The following is a 25,633-nucleotide window of genomic DNA, read 5'->3' on the forward strand; positions in this document are numbered from 1 at the left end:
CTTTCCAGCAACCCAGAACAGGCTCATCTCTTTTGCCGCTAGTTCCTATGTGGGATGGGCAATCTGCACAGCCATGGGACAAAGAAATACGCGCCAAAATTCGAAATTCCTGCCAAAATTTTAAATTCTCGCCAATAGGGTAGGCTGGGGCACACGAGCATCTGGGAAAACACGCAACATCATGATGATGTTGTGCTCCTACTGACTGTTCTGCACCTTGTGAACTCGTGAAGTACTTTAGCTCTATAGCTGCTGGATTGGAGGCAGTTGTCTCTTGTGGGGTGGGAGCTGAGACAGATGAGTAATGCGCTATTAATGCATCTCAATGCAAATCATTTATTTGCAAGACCGTATTCTTCCTCTTCATTAATGCTCACTTCCATTCTTCGTGCAGTGAGCTGTGGATGCACTCCTCGGTTGTATGAGTGTATGTAATACAGCTATTAATACACCCCTGGTCTGGCACCAACATCTCATTAATTGAACACACGCTCCTTCCACACTGACAGCTCAACAAGCACTAATATATCAGGCTCTTGTGGCGGTAACACAGTAAGTGGCTACTACTGTAGGTAGATAATATATTTAAACAAATTTCAAAGAATTTAAACAAATATAAACAAACTGACTCAAACTTCAAAAAATTTTTACAAATTTATGCAAATTTAAACAAATTATATTCGAATTGAATGACATCATGACCAGTCTCTGGTCGGGGCAACGCCATACAGTTCCCCTCAGCTCTTAGAGCAAAATTCGTAAATACCGGCCATTTTCCAAGAGAATGACGCACCATCAAGCAAAAAAGTGGGAAAAGGGGGGGGGGGAGGGGCGGAGGATTGCCAGGTGACCCGTGGAAGCACATAATTCGATTTCCCACCAAAATTCAAACTTCCTATAAGGGGGGGGGGGGGGGGGTCGTGGCACTTTCCCACCAAAAGCACCCATTTTGGATAACAGTACTCGTGCCCTCATCCATCTTGGATGACGTTGTAATTATGTAATAGGCGTATTTAAACTGTTTTAGCATGTAATTATCTGAACTGTTTCTTATTTAAATTGTTTTGTTAATTAAATTGCATTGTGTATTATTGAGAAAGAGCGGGAAACCGCGCATAGATACATTTTGAGAAAGAGCGGGAAACAGCGCGCAGTAATACATCTGTAATGGTAGCAGGGATTGTCTGCACCAAAAACCATTGTTGGCGGCGAGACCGCACTTTTGTAGCATTGAGCGTTGGAAGCGAGCAGTTGCGAGTAAGATGTGAGACGAGGCAGTCGTAGCTAGCGAGACATGAGAGGAGGTCGCTGTAAGCGAGGTATGAATTAACACTTTGAAAGAAGCGGTGTGCTCGCCAGCCACTCGCTATATGTAGCGCAATGCTAGTTTTTAAGAATTTTTGTAAAGAACTATGCCCCTTGTAATTGTTTGTCAAGATCGTTCTCAGAATATAGTTAACTTCTACCAGATTAAATGCATTAAGAATTTTCTATCCCAAAATCATTCACGTAAATGCTTTACGGAATTTATTGTTATCTTAAAAGAAAAGTCTAAACTGAGCTTCAGCTTTTATCAAATCTAAATTAACTTCAACTTAAAGAATTCCAGTCACAAAGTATTATGAAACTCCACCAGCAGCTTATAATTATGTTAAAGAGAAGTAAGTATATTCATTTCACAGTTTGCTGTAGCAGTCAGATGGCGATCCAGTATAAATAATTAAAGGTAAGAATCAGTCTTAATAATTTCAGGTAACGACTGAGGGCCACGGCGACAACACATTTTATGTTTCGTCGTAATAATCAGCAGGTAGTCTTGACAGAGCAGCAGTTAAAAGATTTTAAGAGACGCAGCGTTCAGTCAGCAAGCAAACGTTCATCTAATATTAGACGGGAAGGTTTCAACGTCATCCCGCCATCTTGGATACATCTGGCAAAAATGGAGAGTGGGGTGACGCCCCATTGTTCTGTTGCTGTAGGGAACTGCCAACATTCAATAGTAATGTTTCTAACATCGACTGTGCTCAAAGAAATTGCATAATGACCACTTGTATACTCAACGTAAATAATGATTTATCATAGGTGGGAGGCACTCCCCAATATTTTTCGCCTATTCATATGTACTCTACAGGAACATATCGTTGTTGTAAGGAAATTCAATATAACAAATCTCTACTTTGTGCAGAAACTGCAATTGCCCTTAAATACGACCAAAGCTATGCATGATACCAGAAACGTTTTAACAAGGTCCTGTTAAGAGGAGTGAATCTGTTAAACAATTTGATAGCTTCCATTCCCATTGCTCCTATTTCTTATGGAGCTACATTTATTTGAACAAAAAGTAGTACTGTGTCACTGGCGATTACTGGAAGTTTTTGAAGACAGTAATAATGCAATGAAATCTTGTATGAGAATGAAGAAAATATTCAAACTTATGAGGTAACCATACTTCACCTGAATCAAAAGTAGTCATCAGTCAACTGAACATGACCTCGCCCAGCAAATCCCTCGCCCACAAAAGGTCCACTCATGTTAACGACACAAAGACCCCTAGCGTTCGTCTACGATCGTCCCTCAAAAATCTTCTAGAGGATGTATGACTTTCAAGTTGTTAATGTTACGTGACCTTAACCAAAAACTTGCAATAAATCGAGTTACAACAAAACCAAGTACATAAATCAGTGTAGTGAACCAAGAAGTAACGTAATTCTGGATCAAATAGAAGCGCAAGCCACTAGTTAACAGACTGCAAAGAGAGGACAATGAAGTGAACAGCACCTTAAGGGAAAATGAGCATCTTTGATTGACGGGTTACGTACATTCAGAGGTCTCAAAAGGATAATAAGAGTTTACTTGCGTAATGACAGCTAATCAAGGCAATATTATATCTTAAATAAGTAAATTAGGCTATTGTAAATTATCTATTGAAGGGTACACTTTTACTTGCATACTTTTCGGAAAAAGAAAAAATCATAATCGCGAATTTTCACCTACGTTTTGTCCCTATTATTGAATACTATAAGTTCAGTGATCATTTTGATAAAGTACAGTTTGTGTTGTTAGTGCATATTTACATGCTATCCATTTGACTCTCTAGTAAGCAGCCAAAGTGAAAAAATTCGGAAATAAGTGAAAAGTTCATATAGTGTAGGCTCAGTTCTTTGTTTACTTTTCTTTCGTCACATAATCAATAAAGATTTAGTCGCTCCTATTTCTCCAGAAGTTTTTAATTAGTATCCAGAGTTTAAGCCCAGACTTATTACGACATTTAATACATTAATTGAGTGCTCTAGGAATTTATTGTTCATTAATTTAGACTAAAGCTAATTTCTTTTCCACGTGTTGAGAAGTGTATGACATGCCCTAGGATAGTTAGTACAGGAGATGTTGCAGTTTCTTTCATATGGATGACTGCAATGCCATGCGAATTGGGGAAATAAACAAAGCTCATTGGTTTTGTAGGATTTTCTGTAGAAATGAGGAGACAGTGGAACACAGCAAGAAGATTGCTGTTCGTCAGGCGGAACTAGAGACGGTAAAACAAGGTTTAGATGGGTTAAGGGAGTAGATAGGAAAAGACAGGTGGGAAGTGTTAACAGGTTATGGAAGAAAAACAGGAATAGTACTTTTTCTGAGAATTTGGTTGTTATTGTGAAAAACACGTTTAATCTGCTATCACAGTTGGAAAGTGATGAGCCACAACTAGATTTTGGAGTAGGTAGGACACAACAAATTTTCAAAAAGTGTTTAATATATAACGAGTCAGAAAAAGGTGTGAAGAAGAACGGTCTGTTGTTAGGTAGGTCACGTGGTATAGGTGCTGGCCAATGGTTGAAGTGACTTGTGTTAGATTACCAAGTGGAAAGTTTTTAAACCTAGAGCAAGTCCGTCTCAGATGATAGAGGATGTCAGTTAACTTTCCAAGACATCGCAAAGGAAGACGCAGTGGAAGCAGTGGGTGGGACAGGCAACAGCATAGAAAGGGGCTCTAATCGATCAGCTGAGGTTGATAGGTAAATATCTGTTCTGAGGCGCCATGACCAGCTCCATTTAAACTCTCCTGTTATAAAAGTTGATTTACAGGTGGAATTGCTACTTGGATCAGGTATGGGGTCCCATATTGCTGTGGTTCCTGTTGACAAGACTAATCGTGTCCTTCATCTCAACATGAAAGGGAGGGGAAAAGTTTCTGGGTTAAGGACAGGTTTCTTAAGTGGAGGGTGGGGGACTGTCACATGCCTTAAAGTGTCAAGGTTACGACTGACAGAACATCAGCGGCTTAGGTAGGGAGGGCAGAAACAAAAGATGTTCAGAAACAAGTTGGAAATGAATTCATATTGAAAAGACAGGCAGACAAAAAGCAAATTTTAATGTACACATTTCATACGAACACAATTGAAACTGGAAATATATAGAAATTGAAAGAAAAATTATGTCCATCCAGTTGTGATCCAACCAGTGCACAAAATCAGTTATCCTCATCGAATCAGAATATCCGATTATGGAAAGATAAGCTTAATGAGTTGCTTATTTGGGTTGAAGAATCAGAGTTCAGCAAACCCAGTTGATACAATCTGATTCTCTGAACATCATATGACCACTGGTACAGATATGTCAAATTTTACGGGTTTCAAAAATGGTTCAAATGGCTCTGAGCACTATGGGACTCAACTGCTGTGGTCATCAGTCCGCTAGAACTTAGAACTAATTAAACATAACTAACCTAAGGACATCACACACATCGATGCCAGAGGCAGGATTCGAACCTGCGACCGCAGCAGTCTCACGGTTCCGGACTGCGCGTTTAGAACCGCGAGACCATAGCGGCCGACACGGGTTTCAAGTTAGCCTCTTACTTCTGTAGAGAATTTATTGAGAAAGGAGGAGTTGTCACATCTGGCAGAAACAATTTTCATTTCAAGACTACTGATATTAAAAAAATTGATCTGAGCTGTATTTAGAAGTTTCTGCAACAGAAGTAGTGTTTCGTAATAAGTCGTTTATAGTCATAAGTATATACAAAGCGCCTTCAGGAAACCGTAATCCCTTCGTAAAAAATCTGGAAGCTCACTTGTCCCACATCGCAGTAAAAAACTAGGAAGTAGTGACTGCTGGTTATTTTAATGTGTATTTATTGTAAAGACCTGTAAGTGAACAACTATTGCAATCACTGATACTGTCATTCAATTTAATTCCTTTTTAGACCATCGCAACAAAAGTATGTAAATGCTCTGACGCTGCTGTTGATAACATCTCTGTAGAAAAATCTATGTAAAAAGTCGTATGAAGAAACGATTAATAAGTTGGTTTTATGATCATGATACGCAGCATCTTATGCTGATTGTTTAAACTTGTCAGGATATAAAATCCATTAAATCTGAGTACAGAAGTGTAATAAACCACTCAAAAACAGCATTTTAGGAGATTGCTCAAAGACATGAACCGGATATATACTTACAATTTTTCTCACTCGTTAATAAAGTTACTTACTCATTTGAAAATTGTTTTCCCCAAAAGGTAACTCAAATCAAACGAAAGTGTACGTACAAAACATTGATTACACAAGGAGTAAAAGCATCACTTGGGCTAAAAAGGAGGCCTTATGTACTATCTAGGAAGAGTTCTTATGCCGGCAGGAGTGATGTCTTACAAAGAAGACTGCGAAATATTGAAGCAAATAATCGATACCTCTAATCAACTGTATTATAAGAAAAAGATAATTACATCAGGCAACAAAATAAAAGGCATGTGGAAAATAGTGAAGACAGAGACAGGTTGAGGCACAAAGGAGAAGGAACACATACGTCTAAAGATAAATGAGGTACTGGTTACAAGTGCATGTAGTGTTGTAAACCTCTTAAACAAGTATTTTGTTTCTGTTACTGACAGTTTGGGTTGTCAGGTTCAGCGAAAAATGCAATGGGATATTTGAGACCAGTCTCTGCAAATAACTTCAGTAAAATGGAAATGACACACTTCTCTGAAAAAAAACTAGAATCCATCCTAAAATCCTTAAAATCGAAGTATTCTATTGGTTATGATAGCATATCAATGAAGTCAACCAAAGATTGCTCATGTGAGTTGGGCTTTGTCTTACATTATCTGTGTAATCAATCCCTTATCAGTGGAATCATATTCAGAATGGCAAAAATATGCTCAAGTAAAGCGTGTTTACAAGAAGGTGAATAAAGAGATACCTGCAACCTATTTGCAAATTTCACTTTGGCAAGCTTTTTCAAAATGTTAGAAAGGTTGTGTTCAAGTGACTTCTTACGCATCCTAACGCAAATAATATGTTGTCCAAGTTACAGTTTGGGTTCCTTGACGATTTCGACACAGATTCCACTAGATAACTAATTGGAGTCTACTGCCATTCTCTGTGACCTGTCAAAAGCCTTTGGCTGTGTGAATCACAGTGTTCCCTTCAGTAAACAAGAATGTTATGGTTTCACTGGTAGTGCTGCAAAGTGGTTCGAGTGGTACCTAGCTAACACGAAACAACGGGTGTTGTTTCAAAATGCACGCGAAGTAAGGAATTAGTCTTGGGAATTAATCAGATGTGGTGTTCGTCAAGTTTTCATGTTGTGTCTGATACTTTTTCTTGTGTACATTAATTACCTCTCTTCTGTTAAATAGCCAGATGCTAACTTCGTTTTGTTTGCAGATGGTACAAACATTGCAATAAAAAGCAACTCAAATACAGATTTAGGAATGGCTGCTAATCAAATTTTCACTTAACTTAATAAAGGATTTAAAGCAGTATGTGACTGTAGGCTTTCTCCGAATATTTCATCTGTGAAACCTTAATAGGTTATCACAATTTCAATCTAATTCATTGTCATTAAACTTTGACAAGACCCACAATACAAAGTTCTGGTCCTGAGAAAGACTTCCTTCCATCACGTGTGTAACATCTAAAGACATGCAGACAGAACATGTTAACAGTGATAAATTTTTGGGATTACAGCTCGATAATAAATTCAGTCATGCCACAGAATATCCGAAGCGCCTGAACAAGACTGTATTTGCAATGTAAATTATGTCAGATTAAGAGATACAAATGCAATATACTTGTCTATTTTGCGTATTTGTATTCTATTATGTCAAATGGGATCATGTTCTGGGGTAACTCGTCAAACAGAGCAAAAGTTTTTAGAGCACAACAGCGTGCGCTAAGACGTATTTTCGGCACAAATTTAAGAACTTCATGTAAAGACAAGATTCTTAAGGTATTTAGTGGTAGAGGAAGTAGTGAACTTCAGGATGTTTTGGAACAAAGACAATATTTAGCGATAGGAAAAACACTATATGGAGAAAGAAATATTACTGACAGAAACATTCGGCTTATAGTGAAGGAGAAGATAAAAGCAGGAAAACGTATTCAGCAGTACTGCAGAAGAAAAGATAGATGTTTAATTACGTGAAATGAAATGGACAATGCTGCAGAGATATTATGGCATCAGACTATTATTTACCTTGAACAAACCAGCGATTGTATTTAACTGATTTTTCGCAGGGTTCGGAGTGTGATACATAAAAAAGATATGAGGTTTTTCTGCCAATAATATTTTTATTTAATTTAAGTTTGTATGGTTAAGAATAATTCGATATTTGATTCTTAAATGTGTGTCCCCAACTATCCAAGATATTCATTTTCTCTCTGAAGTAAGGTTAGCCTTAATTAAAAGTAATGATGAGCGAGATTTTACATGATTATTTACCTACGTTAGAAGCAACTGCTGCTGAAGGAATTATACTTGATACAACCTCTATATATATTACTGTTTTAAATAAGTAATAAGCTTTATGCAGGATGTATATTTACAGCCATAGCTTTTTAGTAGGTATGTTATTTCGTTACTAGGATGAGAACTTAGTAATTAAAATACTGCCATTATAAAAATAACTTCGTTTGAACTGCATGGTCAAACTGTTGATTATCTTTTCCAGTGTTTTCTCTAAAGTGAATCTGTTGCCCAGCAACGATTTTTCTTTGAGTAATTATTTGCAGATAACATATTTTTTTCAGGAAGTTCCTCCTACTATTCAGAGTAGAATAATGGGTACATATGTAACATTATGAAATACCTTGTGCCGCCTAATATTGAAAGTAGATTTACTGTAATATCTTGTATTAGCTTGCTGCAGTAGCAAATGAAACATCGTAGTCTTATGTGAAGTTGGTATATGACAAAGGGCATTTATGCACAAGGTTCTAGCAAGTACCGTGATCTCGTTCCACTGTCTGAGTGGTTCCTTCTATCATTAAGCTCATATTTACCTACATTTACAAATTAATATTTAGCTGCGTATCAGCATACAGGGAGATTTAGCTGCCACTGCCGATGTCGTTTTATGCAACCAACAATGTCATATATGGCCTTCAAACCCAAGCGAGAGATCATCCATCATATTCTCTCCTTCGCTACATATTAACTATAACGTTACTTTCAGAAGCACCTACGTCCCCACATTCATCCTTCACCAGTCAGGATTTTTTGTCTCGCCTTGTGGCACTCCCTCGTATTACTTACGAAAATTTCCAACTACACAAACTATTCTCGATATCGAGCTTTTCGGTCTCTGTTCATTAGTTTATTACGCCACCAGCATAGCCGTCTGTTTCGTTAACATTATTAATTTAAACGTGTGGTGAGGGTAATGAAAGAAAAGCAACATTTGTAAACGTTGTGCTGAAACTAACATTACGCTAAAAGTAACTTAACAATTCGGTCCAAACTCGACACTTACAAAAACACTGTTTCGTAGCCAGAAGATCTGACGAACAACGATATATTTATCTTATGCTATACAAACTCACAAAATTTTTAGGTAAAAAGTACATAAATGTCTATTTTACAATTTGTAAGTGTTCGACTAAGCCGTTAGCCAGTCAATGAAGAACGAAAATCGTCGAACGTGGGAAATAAATCGGGCAGTCGCAAATTTTTGTACAGTGTTACAAAAGAGCGCCATGAACAACGTATTAGACATCCTGACCGGCGAGGGCTTAGTGTGGAAGTGTTGGTGTGTTTAAACGTCACTTTCGCACTATGGCCTCAAAGCGAAAACGTAGAGTAGTCCGTTACAAAACTTAACTACGTTAAATTTTCTATAAGAAAGTTATGTTCATTTTTTCCGTGGGATTAATAGTTGGTGGGTAGCGAGTGAAATAGTATGAAAATCTCGCATACGCTTCTTGAGGGCCAAATTAATATTGCGGGTTGCACAAAACGGCATTGGTAGGGGCCGCTGTGTCACCCTACATATTTTCTGAGCTAAGAAACCTCATCATTTCGGCCGGCCGCGGTGGTCTCGCGGTTCTAGGCGCTCAGTCCGGAACCGCGGGACTGCTACGGTCGCAGGTTCGAATCCTGCCTCGGGCATGGATGTGTGTGATGTCCTTAGGTTAGTTAGGTTTAAGTAGTTCTAAGTTCTAGGGGACTGATGACCTAAGATGTTAAGTCCCATAGTGCTCAGAGCCATTTGAACAATTTTTTGAACCTCATCATTTCAGGAGTGCTATGGATCTGTAACAAGACCACAATTCGTTCGTCCAGTTCGACTGCCTTCCCATGTCATTAATAGAAAACTGTAAAAGAGAGACACTCGTATATTTGTAAGTTTTTAGTGCGAGGAGGAGCAATGGAAGGTGCATCCAGTGAACATTCGATATGAACTCTCTGAATAAGGCGATAACAACGAAACTGCCATGGAAAAGATCATTACAAAAACTGAATTTCGAGTTTCTATTGTTACGATTTTGAGACAAAAGTGTATTCATCACAATGAGTTGGAAAGAAAAGTAGCCGTGTCAGCTAAACCTACTCTCAGTGAATCGTTCGATGCATATGGCGAAACTGAGACTTTCGAATTTTGTCCTCGAAATTACTCATTCACCCATCAATTCAATTGATGTGTTTTGACGACAAGGTTGCTCGACTTAAGTCGCAATGAGATACCGCATTTGCGGCAAAACAATTCATAGTTCATTCAGCATGTAGCGTAGCAACTACGTGTTTTATCATATAAATGTCTCCTGTTTCAGACGTATATCTGATATGTATACATAATAATTCTATTTTACCCACCTGTTGTCGAAATAAGGCCATCTAAAGGCACAACCTTAAATTAAAACAAACAATAGTGCTCCTCTGATAAGGCGACGTGATTCAGTTATCTGTATGTAAATGAATACATGCATACTATTTTAATTCAACTATTTATATGCAAGCGAATAACTTTCTTTTTTTAAAAAAATTTAGTCAGATTAAAATTATTAGACATACTTATGGAATAGGAGACATTTATGTAATACTTAATGTAGTTGCTGCTCCCCTCCCTCGCTTCCACTACAACCCTTACAACATACTTGTCCACTCTTTTTTGTGAGATTTCGTTTGCCAAAAGTCAGACAACCTTATGCTCCCAGTCTACGTTTTCCCCGTATTTCTTACGTCACTTTTTTTCCTCATCATTACCAGCTGGAAAGTTTGTCAAAGGCGCAGAAGGAGAATCCAGGTTAGAACAACGAAGAAAACCACAGCAAGGAGTATTGTACATACAGGAAATGGGAATGTTTAGAATGAGACAAAAGCTAACATAAGTGGGTTTCATGGAAGATTTATTAAATAACAGCTCAGTTACAGGTCGAGGTGATGTTGTTGGTACGGCTAATGGAAGATTAGATTTGCTCAGCGGATTGTGAGAAATTGTGTTTGATCTAGCAAGCAAAAGGAATACGTCGTTCTCTTTCGAATGTAGTTAGGGTACGGTTCAAGGAATTGAAAAGATTATGAAACATGCCTTACGGAAGACGTCGAAGGCTGTCACTGAAGTCCTGTTAGAATCTGAGTGGCTTTATATAGCCTGATAGACTGGGAAGTGAAACAGGATCCGCTAGCATGAAGGCGAATATGGCATCCTGAGACATTATTCGATAAATGCGGAGAACTGTAATTATAGTTTGATTGTGCAATAGTTCGTATTCTCTTCACCAATAGCTATTTCAGTGGGTCACAGTACGGTAGCCCGAGATCTCCGATAGAAAACGCGGGTAAGTATTTTTAAAAGCGCTCATACCGTAGATATAGGTAGTTGTTGGCAATTTGCGGCAGGTGTCTCAGACGTACAAACTTACAGGGCTCAGCACATGTATTCTTGTGTTCAGATAATGTACTCATACTAATGCAATACTTTACGACACGCGTAGCGGCGCACACAAACCTCCCAAAGTTTTTCAGGAGGAAGATGGAAGATTATCCTAAATATATTTTATACCAAGGTGTTATTATGTCTAATTCTTCTGGATCTGAGTGGAAGACATTGTACCAGCCTCGAAATAAGATTACTAGATTATTAATGGCAAATGTGGAACGAAAATCTGTATTGGTAGAGAAGATAGGGCACGGAGCACAAATACCTGTCTCAATAGCGAGGAAATGTTGCAGCGACAGAGAGGCCTTCGTCTGGCCCTGTTTGTATCTCTCCTTGCTGTCGCGGTACAGTTGCAGGTGCAGACAGTCTGGAACAAAAGTAAAAGGATCATTTGGAGCAGTTAGGACATCAGCCAAGTGAACTAGTGGCTGCAAACGAAGATGTTACAGATACATAAATCTGTACCGATACAGAGCAAGAGCATGTCTATTTAATATTAGTTGAAAACAGTCTTGGTTGCAATTTTAGTTTTTTGTTTATCAAGTACACCTTCCACCTTATTTAGGCATCTTCAGGCTGATCTTAATTCAGTATTTCTTAGGACGATCCTTTAAACAGTGTAGCTAAAGGGCATCGTCGAGTACATCAGGCCAATATCGCCTTCTTTAACCTCAGTAAACACTTTTAAGATCATTCTGAAGATGCCTAAACAACGTGAAACGCGTAATTGATAAATAAAAAACTAAAATTGCAACCAAGATTGCTTTCAAGTAATACTACTAAACACTGGTTTGCTGATTCATGCCACAGATGGATTGGAAGACTTTCATGTCTATTTACATTAAAGGAACGTTTCAGTTTATTAGGGATGAGAAGTTTCAGTTTCTAGGTACAGCTCCAGGGCAGCGCTGAGACATATTCGCATCGCGTGCCGCTTTTTAACGACGGTATAGATCGGTCACGGACTGTTAAGTTTTCAAGCAACTCCCTATTTATATACACTACTGGAAATGGAAAAAAAGAACACATTGACACCGGTGTGTCAGACCCACCATACTTGCTCCGGACACTGCGAGAGGGCTGTACAAGCAATGATCAAACGCACGGCACAGCGGACACACCAGGAACCGCGGTGTTGGCCGTCGAATGGTGCTAGCTGAGCAGCATTTGTGCACCGCCGCCGTCAGTTTCAGCCAGTTTGCCGTGGCATACGGAGCTCCATCGCAGTATTTAACACTGGTAGCATGCCGCGACAGCGTGGACGTGAACCATATGTGCAGTTGACGGACTTTGAGCGAGGGCGTATAGTGGGCATGCGGGAGGACGGGTAGACGTACCGACGAATTGCTCAACACGTGGGGCGTGAGGTCTCCACAATACATCGATGTTGTCGCCAGTGGTCGGCGGAAGGTGCAAGTGCCCGTCGACCTGCGACCGGACCGCACCGACGTACGGATGCACGCCAAGACCGTAGGATCCTACGCAGTGCCGTAGGGGACCGCACCGCCACTTCCCAGCAAATTAGGGACACTGTTGTTCCTGGGGTATCGGCGAGGACCATTCGCAACCGTCTCCATGAAGCTGGGCTACGGTCCCGCACACCGTTAGGCCGTCTACCGCTCACACCCCAACATCGTGCAGCCCGCCTCCAGTGGTGTCGCGACAGGCGTGAATGGAGGGACGAGTGGAGACGTGTCGTCTTCAGCGATGAGAGTCGCTTCTGCCTTGGTGCCAATGATGGTCGTATGCGTGTTTGGCGCTGTGCAGGTGAGCGCCACAATCAGGACTGCATACGACCGAGGCACACAGGGCCAACACCCGGCATCATGGTGTGGGGAGCGATCTCCTACACTGGCCATACACCTCTGGTGATCGTCGAGGGGACACTGAATTGTGCACGGTACATCCAAACCGTCATCGAACCCATCGTTCTACCATTCCTAGACCGGGAAGGGAACTTGCTGTTCCAACAGGACAATGCACGTCCACATGTATCCCGTGCCACCCAACGTGCTCTAGGAGGTGTAAGTCAACTACACTGGCCAGCAAGATCTCCGGATCTGTCCCCCATTGAGCATGTTTGGGACTGGATGAAGCGTCGTCTCACGCGGTCTGCACGTCCAGCACGAACGCTGGTCCAACTGAGGCGCCAGGTGGAAATGGCATGGCAAGCCGTTCCACAGGACTACATCCAGCATCTCTACGATCGTCTCCATGGGAGAATAGCAGCCTGCATTGCTGTGAAAGGTGGATATACACTGAACTAGTGCCGAAATTGTGCATGCTCTGTTGCCTGTGTCTATGTGCCTGTGGTTCTGTCAGTGTGATCATGTGATGTATCTGACCCCAGGAATGTGTCAATAAATATATATATATATAGGGAGTTGCTTGAAAACTTTATTTTTGTGAAGTGTAGCTCGCTTGCTTAACTGAGTGGTAACGTGTTTGCCTACCATGCAGCGGGCACGGATTGGATTCCCGGTCGGGTAGGAGATTTTCTCCTCTCGTGGACTGGATGTTACGTTGTCATGATCATTTCATCATCAACGACTCGCAAGTTGCCAAGTGTGGCGTCACCTGAAATAAGATTTGCAAGCCGGGTGCCGAGCGTCCCCGGGTGGGGTCCCTGTCCTACAATGCCACACGATTTTTTTTTTTTTTTGTAATGTGTTGATGAAGTCGGCCAAAACTAATATTGCGCATCAAGTCTTTCATGCAACGCCCTGTGTCGCTGAAAGAGTCAGTTAGTTCCCCGTTACAAACAAAAATATTTTAAAGTGGATCTTTACGTGCCCAGTTGACAGAGCAGTCCCAAAGTAAACTAATACGATAGCTGTGTTATCGGTATGTATTATCAGGGACAGTAAAACACAAAGAATAGCCAGTTGCCCATGAGCGACAGCACCGTCTACCCGTGCTGAGTTATTGCCATGCAGCAGCGCTGCTGACCGGTCGCTGCTAGGGTACTGTCTATTTCTCATCGTTTACCGTCCCTGTTAATAAGTATTGATAACACGAATATCACACTAGACTAATATTGGGCCACTGTATCGAATGGCCACGTAAAATTAGGTTTTAAAAAATAATTTTGTTTGCACTGGAAAACGAACAGAAGCTTTCAACCGATGTTGGGCGTCTTACGGAAGACATGACGAGCAGTGTTTCTTTGCGCTCACTCCAGCGACACGTAGCAAAAACGAAATTGCAAATACCGGCGGAAACACCAGAGAAAAAGCGCCTAACGGCTCCTACGAGAGACGCCAGGTATATATAAAAAGGTGAACAGTAATAAATACGACAAATATGGCCGTACACGAGCATCATTGCGGCTTGTTTCTGGAAATGGGTGGAAAAGGGTCCTATAAAAGTGTTTCCCGAAATGGACGGTGTGCGTGCAACAATTAATCGTCTCGAAACACAGTACAGAGCTACATCGCATCCACTTCACAAAAGATGTTCAAAGTGGCCTCCATGGGATTGAGGGTGATAATAGCGGTTGTCTTGCAGGATACACATAATCATACTTTGGTTTACACCATATTGGCGGGTCACTTGCCTTGAGCTTATACTAGGGTTCGTCTCAATATTCTATAGAAACCGATCCTCCAAATCTAATGTATGCACAGTCCGCCACCTCCCAGCGCATTCGCCTGTCTGGAAGGACCCACGATAACATAAACGCTCAAAAATTCCTTGAAATATTGTGTGATGTGGTTGGTGCCTGTGGGAACATTTGTCTTGTTATAGCAGTGCTGCGTCTCGACCGTTTCCGTCTGCTTGGCCGAACACGAACGCCATTTCGGCTTGTTCCTGACCTTTCCCTGTTTTTGACAACTGCGAGACCTTTGGTGGAAACTGTGAAAACAAAGCTAAGTGTCCGACAAATCGCTTCCGTTGACAACAACCATCAAGACAATTCCACTGTTATCCAGCGAATCCGATCATCTGGTAAGAGGCTACTTCTTCACTACATTTTTTGAGATGGAATAGTCCACCATCGACACGTTTTGACTCTTCAAGTACGTGCAATCTTGACTGAGAACAGCGAGGAAAGAGAGAGATGACGGACGTACAACGAAATCATTTCAAAGTTTTGGACAGTTATACTAACTGTAAGTTACAGCATTTAAGATTTGACCCTTATTCTGTGTCCTGTAGTTCAAAATTACATCTGTTTACCTTACTGTAATTTCTGTTGGTAACAAACTCTTGACTGAGAAATACACGGAAGGACCAATGAAACTGGTCTAGGCCTGTATATTCAAATACAGAGATATGTAAGTAGTCATAATAATGCGCTGCAGTCGGTAACCCCTATATAAGACAACAAGCGTCTGGCGGATTTCTTAGATCGGTTATTGCTGCTACAATGGCAGGTTATCAAGAGTTAAGTGAGTTTGAAAGTGGTGTTATAGTCGGCGCATGAGCGATGGGATACAGCATCTTCGAAGTTGCGATGCCGTGGGGATTTTTCCGTACGACCATTTAACGAGTGTACCGTGAATATTATGAATCCGGTAAAACATCAACTTTCCGACATCGCTGCGGCCGAAAAACGATCCTGCAGGAATGGGACCAACGACCAGTGAAGAGAATCGTTCAACGTGACAGAAGCGCAACAATGGATTGTTGATGACTGGAAACATGTAGCCTGGGTGGACGAGTCTCGTTTCAAATTCTATCGAACGGCTGGACGTATACGGGTGTGGAATCAACCTCACGAATCCATGGACCCTGCATGTCAGCAGGGGACTGTTCAACCTGGAGGAGGCTCCGTAATTGTGTGGCACGTGTGAAGTTGAAATAACACGGGACCCCTGATACATTTAGATACGACTGTGACAGATAACACGTACTAACCATCCTGTCTGTTCAATTGCATCTATTCATTCCGACGGACTCTGGCAATTCCAGCAAGACAATTCGACCCCTCACACGTCCAGAATGGCTAGAGTGGCTCCAAGACCACTCTTCGTAGCTTGTACACTTCCGATGGCCACCAAACGCCATAGACATGAACATTATTGAACATACCTGGGATGCTTTGCTATGTGCTGTTCAGAAGAGATGTTCACCCCCTCGTACTCTTACGGATTTATGGACAGCCCTACACGATTCATGGTGTCCTTTCCCTCAAGCACTACTTCAGACATTGGTCGAGTCCATGGCACTTCGTGTTGCCAGACTTCTGCGTGCTCGCGGGCCCGACACGATATTAGGCAGGTGTACCAGTTATTTGGCTCTTCAGTCTAGTATTCAACTTAATTAACAAAGTATGCTATAAAAGATTGTTGGTGGACAGGAGTGCTACTCCAAGCGTTGTATTAACACTTTCAAAACGTTCATAAAAGTTTTAAAGTAACATTTAAAAAGTCTAAATTTCAAAAACGCCACCGAGAAAGCCCCAGTACCTGAACCTCTCTTTGTAACAAATCAAGCAATGCAAATGTGGTGCCTGCAGTTAAACTTTCGCTACTTGGTACGCAATTAAGAAATGTTACCCTCTCATGTGTAAATTCAAATGAGTTCCTTTTCAAGGTTTACTTGTCATTTCTCTTCCGCATGTCCTTACACATTTTTCCACAACGACCAAGCGTTTTTCATTGGGGACGTCTCAACTACAGAAAGTTTAATTCTAGCCGCCCCATACATATAAGTAATTTTCTCCTTAACTTAAAACAAATATTGATCATTTATTTCTTTTACAAAGAGTCAGAGCAATGGGTAACAATTTTTTAAAATATCATTATGCTTTTTCTATTCTAACTAATGTATTCACATCGGCTATGTACAAATCAAATTTATATTACTTTGAATTACGTAGCTAAAAATCTTCAGATTTAAGGAGTTGGATGGCACATGCTGTTTTCCGACATGTTATGTTGGCAAAATGTTCATTTAAGCATAGTGTTCAGATTCAAATTTTCCTGAACGCACAACACATTGCGCCTTCTAAACAAATTGCGCACAAGATGTAAGGCTGACGCTGTCACGAAGCGACGAGCTTCGTCTATGCGCTGTTTTAAGTCATATTTAGTGTGATTGTACAATGTACCCTTACGCTGTCGTAAAAAAATCGGACGGCAATGCAAAAGAAAACGAGGATCTATCTGCAAAGGCTACTGTCATGGAATAAGCAACCAGAGATGACTTCAGACGGTGTATCGGGAAACGTTGTTGCTCAGTGACTCCACAAACTTCACATCTCGATCGCAGATCTTTCAGAAAACATACTGAGTTGTGCTGCTTTCAGGGTAAAAGGCACTGTTCTCAACACATCATTTCAGTGAACATTCTGCAGCAGAAACTCCGTATGAATAGAGCCAGTCATGTAAAACGCGCAGCATCTACAACATTCAGAAAGTTCCTAGCTCTCAAACTAAAACTGACAGAAATTTGATTTAAAATCATTTGTACTCAGTTGGTTAAATATTTCAGCTACATGATGTAAAAATGTTATGTGTAAAAAATTATAAATCGTTATTAAAAATTAGTTAAATTTTAATAACTACAAAAAGTAATGAGCATCAAGACTTGAGGAAGTAATTCTGGAATTGCAACATATAGCCAGTGGAGAAACTCTAGTCATACATAGATTCATCTGGATTTTTTTTCTGAATCGTCACCATTGCAAACATTTCGCAACAGGCCATGTTGTCGTCACGGAAACGGTCGTCATATTTCCACAGAGGCCACACATTACCTAATTATCTATATTTCCGTTTCCACTGTCCACCTCAGCTGCTGATAGAGACATCTAGTGGTTTTCAGGTGAATTTTCACGGAGAGCTCTTTCGAGTGGTGCGAACTACGTAGTCCATACGTGGAGAGTACTTCCGAGTAGTACAAACAACGTAGTCCATACACGAGTTCTGTTACTCTCTAAAGACGCCTGCACTATTTCCCACACTTCAACTTATTTTTTCAACATTAATAGCCAAATTCTATCCCAGTGATATACAAAGTTGTACCATAAAGCCTGCTTTGAGAAAATATGATCGGAACTGTGATTTCCTCAAGAGACAGTGATCTGCTTAAATAACTAAACATGCAATACTCTCTCCCATAAGACATTCGAAAACAGAATACTCGCTTCAAAAACCACCACCTTTGGGTTGTTATTAGCAAAGGTTATGATTTATATTCTTGCGCCTGAATTTTCATGCTACTGCTGAATGTTTCTTTTATTTCCGTCACATTTGTCGACATACAGGTTGGCAATAGAAATGCTGCATAACCCTTTTCATTCCGAACACACCTCTCTTGAGCAATCAGTGAATCATAATCAGTTTTTTCCATTTTGTTTGTAAACATTTTCTAGTAATTCAAACATCTTGCACTATTTTACATTGTGGAAAGGTTTCCATTGGTCGACAAATACTATAAAAGTATCTTCATTTTTCTTACGTTTGATTCCATTACCAACGCAACGTCAGAGCTGTCTCTCATATGCTTTTACCTGTAAGATTAGAAAAACCTACTGCACTAGTTACATTTTCTTACGCACAGCATGAAGCGTTTCAAGAATTTATTCTCATAATCAAATGCACTCACTTACTCTGGTTGATTATGTGATGTCTGCATGTGTGCTGTTTTGCCTATCTCGTCCGCAGTCATAAGGTACTCTGTCTCCTTCATCGCCCCGAAATTCACACAATAGCATTATACTGGATAATGAGAATAAATGTTCGAAACGTGTTGTGCTATACGCAACAAAACGTATCGGGCTCAGTTTTTCATTTAAATCATGAACAACATTGTTACATATTTTCCAAAAATATCGACTATGATGACTGAAACTGAGCCTTCACTTGTACTAAAACGAAACTGATGATCATTGAACAGCGACTCAGTTTACTTTCCTACTGTTTTGTATGTTATTCTTGGCAGATTTTCTGATGTATGAGCTGTCAAATCGATTGTGTGACTCTTCTGACATCTATTTTTCATTTTTTACTTTTAGGATTCCGTGGATTATGTTCTTCCGAAATTTTGAAGTTACATCTTCAGTGTTATAGATTCAGCAAACTAGCTTGAATAATAGTACACTTTTTATTTGTTCCAATGATGATAGAGACTCTGTCGTGTTGGAACATGAAGTGAGGAGTCTAGATATTTGACTTTTATTACATTTCTTTTTGTGTATTGATACACTGCACCTAAATACTTTACAAAAGAAAACATGATCCGCAATAGGCTCTATGTACACGATTTTTACTTCAATCGTGCTTTAGTAAACATTGACTATTTGTCATTTTGTAGCACATGTGTGATATTATGTAGTACATATTGTACTTATCAAATTATATTTTATATAAATTAGAAAAATAATTGAATAATCACAGTACATAATAAGTAATGCCACAGATGTGCTTGAATATGAAAGATGGTATAAATGAGCTAATTGCACGCTCGAATAAATATCTTCCATATAGCCTACGACGGACTACGTTTTCTTTTATTACGTCTGTTATTACTTTATTAACAATCTAGACTCTGTTTTCTATAATTGTTATTGATTTCCGTTTTCAGCCATTATTAGTTTCGTTCTTCCACTGTATCTCTTCACAGTGCTGCTACGTACAAGTTGTAATTGTGAATACTAGCCATACATGCATTGACTCAAATTATGAAACTGTAATGCGACTAAGGCCTGATAAATAAATAAGACACCACATTTATTTGAATCTGTTTTTTGAGCGACTACAGGTGAATAAACAATGGAGGTTATGTCAAGTGTTTTCAGTAACTACCAAATTATATTATCAGTGTTTAGGGGAAGGTTTTTCACACTGAAACACATTCAAGAATTCCGCCACTACCCGTCCCTGAAATAGAAGCTTGATTAGTTTTCTTATTCAATTTCTAATTGATCCACTTTATGTTTGCTGTAGCCTTTTGCTGAAATTACAAAAATTACTCAATAAAGATAACGTATTTCCAAATGTGAAAAATTGTTACAAGGTACAACATGTCGTGTACTTGGGAAAACAGATTTTTGCGATTTAACATTTTTGCAACTTAGGAATTATTGTCAGTGCTGTATTTAACAGGTCATGTGTTACATTCCTACTCTATTACGCACTAATAATGTGGAATTGACACCAAATTAGCAAGTATTATCGAAGACCAGTTACAAGTTAAAAATATTCGCAAGTATTATCAAAGACCAGTTACAAGTTTTAAAAAATCTCAAACGGAAGCAATATATATATATATATATATATATATATATATATATATATATATATATATATATATATGGTGTTACAAAAAGGTACGGCCAAACTTTCAGGAAACATTCCTCACACACAAATAAAGAAAAGGTGTTATACGGACATGTGTCCGGAAACGCTTAATTTACATGTTTGAGCTCATTTTAGTTTCGCCAGTATAAACTGTACTTCATCGATTCACCGCCAGTTGGCCCAATTGAAGGAAGGTAAAGTTGACTTCAGTGCTTGTGTTGACATGCGACTCATTCCTCTACAGTTCTAGCATCAAGCACATCGGTACGTAGCATCAACAGGTTAGTGTTCATCACGAACGTGGTTTTCCTGTCAGTGCATTGATTACAAATATGTAGTTGGCAGAGGCCCATTTGATGTATGGATTAGAACGGGGCAATAGCCGTGGCGTGGTACGTTTCTATCGAGACACATTTCCAGAACGAAGGTGTTCCGACAGGAAGACGTTCGAAGCAATTGATCGGCATCTTAGGGAGCACGGAACATTCCAGCCTATGACTCGCGACTGGGGAAGACCAAGAACGACGAGGACACCTGCAATGGACGAGGCAATTCTTCGTGTATCTACATCTACATCTACATCCATACTCCGCAAGCCACCTGACGGTGTGTGGCGGAGGGTACCCTGAGTACCTCTATCGGTTCTCCCTTCTACTCCAGTCTCGTATTGTTCGTGGAAAGAAGGATTGTCGGTATGCTTCTGTGTGGGCTCTAATCTCTCAGATTTTATCCTCATGGTCTCTTCGCGAGATATACGTAGGAGGGAGCAATATACTGCTTGACTCTTCGGTGAAGGTATGTTCTCGAAACTTTAACAAAAGCCCGTACCGAGCTACTGAGCATCTCTCCTGCAGAGTCTTCCACTGGAGTTTATCTATCATCTCCGTAACGCTTTCGCGATTACTAAATTATCCTGTAACGAAGCGCGCTGCTCTTCGTTGGGTCTTCTCTATCTCTTCTATCAACCCAATCGTAACTGACGATAATCCGAGTGTCAGCGTCAGGGAAGTTGCTGTTGTACAAGGTAACGTTGACCACGTCACTGTATGTCGAGTGCTACGGGAGAACTAGTTGTTTCCGTACCTGTCCTACGAAGAAAGTTTGTCTGCATTAGATGCATATTTCAAAGAATCAGTCAATGTAGTTGCCAAATGGTATACCTTCTTTCGTACAAAACGTACGGCAGGTCAGACTAATCGGGAGTGGGTTGCAACCTTGCAAGGCCTTACTAGGGATTGTGCTTTTGAGTGTCAATGTGGACTCCCTTATTCAGATACTATGGTACGTGATGCAATTGCACAGAACGTTTCTGATGTTCGTATAAGGGAACAGATTTTGAACCTAGTAAATCCCTCCCTTCAACAAGTGATGTACATATTGGATCGGCAGGACACACTTGACTTTGCTCAGGAATCATTTGAAACTTCGCCAGCAGTGTGTCAGGTTAACCGGCGAGCTGCACGGAGCAGTAAACAACCCTCGCGCCCGGCCGCGTGGCTGCCACCAGGCTCTCAGCCACGTGTGCCGATCAGGTAAGCAAATGCAGTGATCAAATCATGCCCGCGGTGTGCTACTAAACATTCACGTGAGAACTGCCGTCACGCCAAGCTATTGGCTTTTATTGTAATAAAAAAGGACATGTTCAGAGTGTTTGCCAGAGAAATCTCAGATCGGAAGCTCAATCCCGTTCCAGGCCCTTTGCTTCGCGCTGGAATCGGAATCGAACCAAGGATACTCAGGCTCGCGAAACTTCGCCCATGGAAATTCATGTACTTCATTCCACTCCGCCCAGTGCCGCTCTCTCTAACAGTGACTGTGTTCGTCCCAAAAATAGTGTGTGTCGACATTGCCGGAACTCCCGTCAAGTCGCAAGTGATTATGTACCATTGTCAGTTCACGTTGCACGAGGCAGTCGCTCTTGTCGTCAGCAGGACAATAAACTTTTTATAGACATGGACATTAACGGCAAAGTGATACCATTCCAGCTCGATACCGGAGCTGCAGTTTCACTGATCAATCAAGACACTTAAAAACTGCTGGGCACACCTCCGTTGCGTGCCGCAAATGTTAAATTAAGTAATTATTCATGTCAAGGTATCCCAGTGTTAGGACAGTGCAGACTTCTTGCAACATACAGAGGACAAACAAAACTTGTGTCATTTTACGTCCTTCGTTCTTCTTCTGCAGTGAACTTGTTTGGTTTCGATTTATTTCAGTTGTTTTACTTGTCTATAGTAAATCAGGTCCTATCAGTGAACCAGACTGTGCCTTCAGACAGTGTTTCTCGTCTATGTGAAGAATTTACAGACATTTTCGCACCGGGCCTCGGTTGCGCTAAGAACTACACTCCTGGAAATTGAAATAAGAACACCGTGAATTCATTGTCCCAGGAAGGAGAAACTTTATTGACACACTCCTGGGGTCAGATACATCACATGATCACACTGACAGAACCACAGGCCCATAGACACAGGCAACAGAGCATGCACAATGTCGGCACTAGTACAGTGTACATCCACCTTTCGCAGCAATGCAGGCTGCTATTATCCCATGGAGACGATCTTAGAGATTCTGGATATAGTCCTGTGGAACGGCTTGCCATGCCATTTCCACCTGGCGCCTCAGTTGGACCAGCGTTCGTGCTGAACGTGCAGACCGCGTGAGACGACGCTTCATCCAGTCCCAAACATGCTCAATAGGGGACAGATCCGGACATCTTGCTGGCCAGGGTAGTTGACTTACACCTTCTAGAGCACGTTGGGTGGCACGGAATACATGTGGACGCGCATTGTCCTGTTGGAACAGCAAGTTCCCTTGCCGGTCTCGGAATGGTAGAACGATGGGTTCGATGACGGTTTGGATGTACCGTGCACTATTCAGTGTCCCCTCGACGATCACCAGAGGTGTACGGCCAGTGTAGGAGATCGCTCCCCACACCATGATGCCGGGTGTTGGCCCTGTGTGCCTTGGTCCTATGCAGTCCTGATTGTGGCGCTCACCTGCACGGTGCCAAACACGCATACTACCATCATTGGCACCAAGGCAGAAGCGACTCTCATCGCTGAAGACGACACGTCTCCATTCGTCCCTCCATTCACGCCTGTCGCGACACCACTGGAGGCGGGCTGCACGATGCTGGGGCGTAAGCGGAAGACGGCCTAACGGTGTGCGGTACCGTAGCCCAGCTTCATGGAGCCGGTTGTGAATGGTCCTCGCCGATACCTCAGGAGCAACAGTGTCCCTAATTTGCTGGGAAGTGGCGGTGCGGTCCCCTACGGCACTGCGTAGGATCCTACAGTCTTGGCGTGCATCCGTGCGTCGCTGCGGTCCGGTCCCAGGTCCGTGCACCTTCCGCCGACCACTGGCGACAACATTGATGTACTGTGGAGACCTCACGCCCCACTTGTTGGGCAATTCGGCGGTACGTCCACCCGGCCTCCCGCATGCCCACTATACGCCCTCGCTCAAAGTCCGTCAACTGCACATACGGTTCACGTCCACGCTGTCGCTGCATGTTACCAGTGTTAAAGACTGCGATGGAACTCCGTATGCCACGGCAAACTGGCTGACACTGACGGCGGCGGTGCACAAATGCTGCGCAGCTAGCGCCATTCGACGGCCAACACCGCGGTTCCTGGTGTGTCCGCTGTGCCGTGCGTGTGATCATTGCTTGTACCGCCCTCTCGCAGTGTCCGGAGCAAGTATGGTGGGTCTGACACACCGGTGTCAATGTGTTCTTTTTTCCATTTCCAGGAGTATATAAAGCACATTTGGAACTGAAAGTAAACTCGCATCAGAAATTTTTCAGAGCGCGCAATGTTCCCCACTCATTGCGTGATGAGGTCGCAAGAACATTACACAATTTGGAATCACATGGTGTAATTGAACGTGTGCAGGCTTCTCTCTGGGCGTCACCTTCAGTAATTTTGCCAAAACCTTCCGGAAAGTTGAGACTTTGTGTGGACTTTAAGGCAACAGTGAATCCACAACTAGTGATGGCACTTTTCCTTTACCCCGCCCGGAAGATCTTTTTGACAAACTGTGCCCGGGTAAATATTTTTCGAAGTTGGACCTAGCAGATGCCTAGTTGCAAATACCGCTGGACGAAGAATCGTAGCGCGTTTTGGTGGTTACGACGCATCTTGGTTTGTATCAATTCAAACGACTGCCATTCGGGTGTGCATCTGCCCCTGCACTACTGCAGCAAATTATCTAGACGATATTGCGATCTCTGGAAAGACGGAAGAAGAACATTTAGCAAATCTCAGAACATTATTTCAGGTCTTGCTACAAAATGGTCTTCGCTTGCGGAAGGACAAATGTGTGTTTTTTGCTTGGGACTTGCCATACATGGGACATGTGCTCATGCACAAGGCATACATCCCAGTCCAAAGCACCTCCGTGACATACACAGAAGTTGCTGCTGTACAAGGTAACGTTGACCACGTCACTGTATGGAGAGTGCTATGGGAGAACCAGTTGTTTTCGTACCATGTACAGCGTGTGCTGGCACCGTCAGCCTCTGATTGGCCTCCACGTGTACACTTCTGCGAATGATTCATCCAACAATGTGTCAATCCTCATTTCAGTGCAAATGTTCTTGTGGTGTCACCGCCAGACACCACACTTGCTACGTGGTAGCCTTTAAATCGGCCGCGGTCCGGTAGTATACGTCGGACCCACGTGTCGCCACTATCAGTGATTGCAGACCGAGCGCCGCCACACGGCAGGTCTAGAGAGACTTCCTAGCACTCGCTCCAGTTGTACAGCCGACTTTGCTAGCGATGGTTCACTGACTTCAACGCTCTCATTTGCCGAGATGATATTTAGCATAGCCTTCAGCTGCGTTATTTGCTACGACCTAGCAAGGCGCCATTATCAGTACTATTGATACTGTAAACCATGTATCGTCAAGAGCGACGTTCACCATTAATGGATTAAAGTTAAGTATTCTACCAGCTACGTCCGTTTTTCTCAATTCTAATTCCTTTGTCATGTTCCAGACCTCACGCCAGACTGCGTGAGCTAAAAGGCGTGCATTTCGGCCTCCTTTAGTAACACGGTGTTGGCTCTCCTGCCAACCACAACAGTTCTCTTTACATATGAGGCTTCATTCCAACGCGATCAAATTGTAAATTTCCAGAATCAACATGTGTGGGCGACGAGAATCCGCACGCAATTCTGCAATAACGTCATCAAGACAGATTTTCTGTGAACGTTTGGGCAGG

General features: G+C 41.7%; 1 protein-coding gene across 1 annotated transcript in view; it reads right to left on the reverse strand.

The window, feature by feature from the left end:
* LOC126335602 (uncharacterized) overlaps nucleotides 1–25,633 on the reverse strand; it is a 375,101-nt gene that overhangs the window by 155,569 nt on the left and 193,899 nt on the right. The window contains exon 3 of the mRNA XM_049999055.1: nucleotides 11,423–11,524. Coding sequence (XP_049855012.1) covers nucleotides 11,423–11,524 — 102 coding nt within the window. The remainder of the gene's footprint in view (nucleotides 1–11,422; nucleotides 11,525–25,633) is intronic.

This window comes from Schistocerca gregaria, chromosome 2, assembly GCF_023897955.1.
Source record: "Schistocerca gregaria isolate iqSchGreg1 chromosome 2, iqSchGreg1.2, whole genome shotgun sequence".
NCBI lineage: Eukaryota > Metazoa > Arthropoda > Insecta > Orthoptera > Acrididae > Schistocerca > Schistocerca gregaria.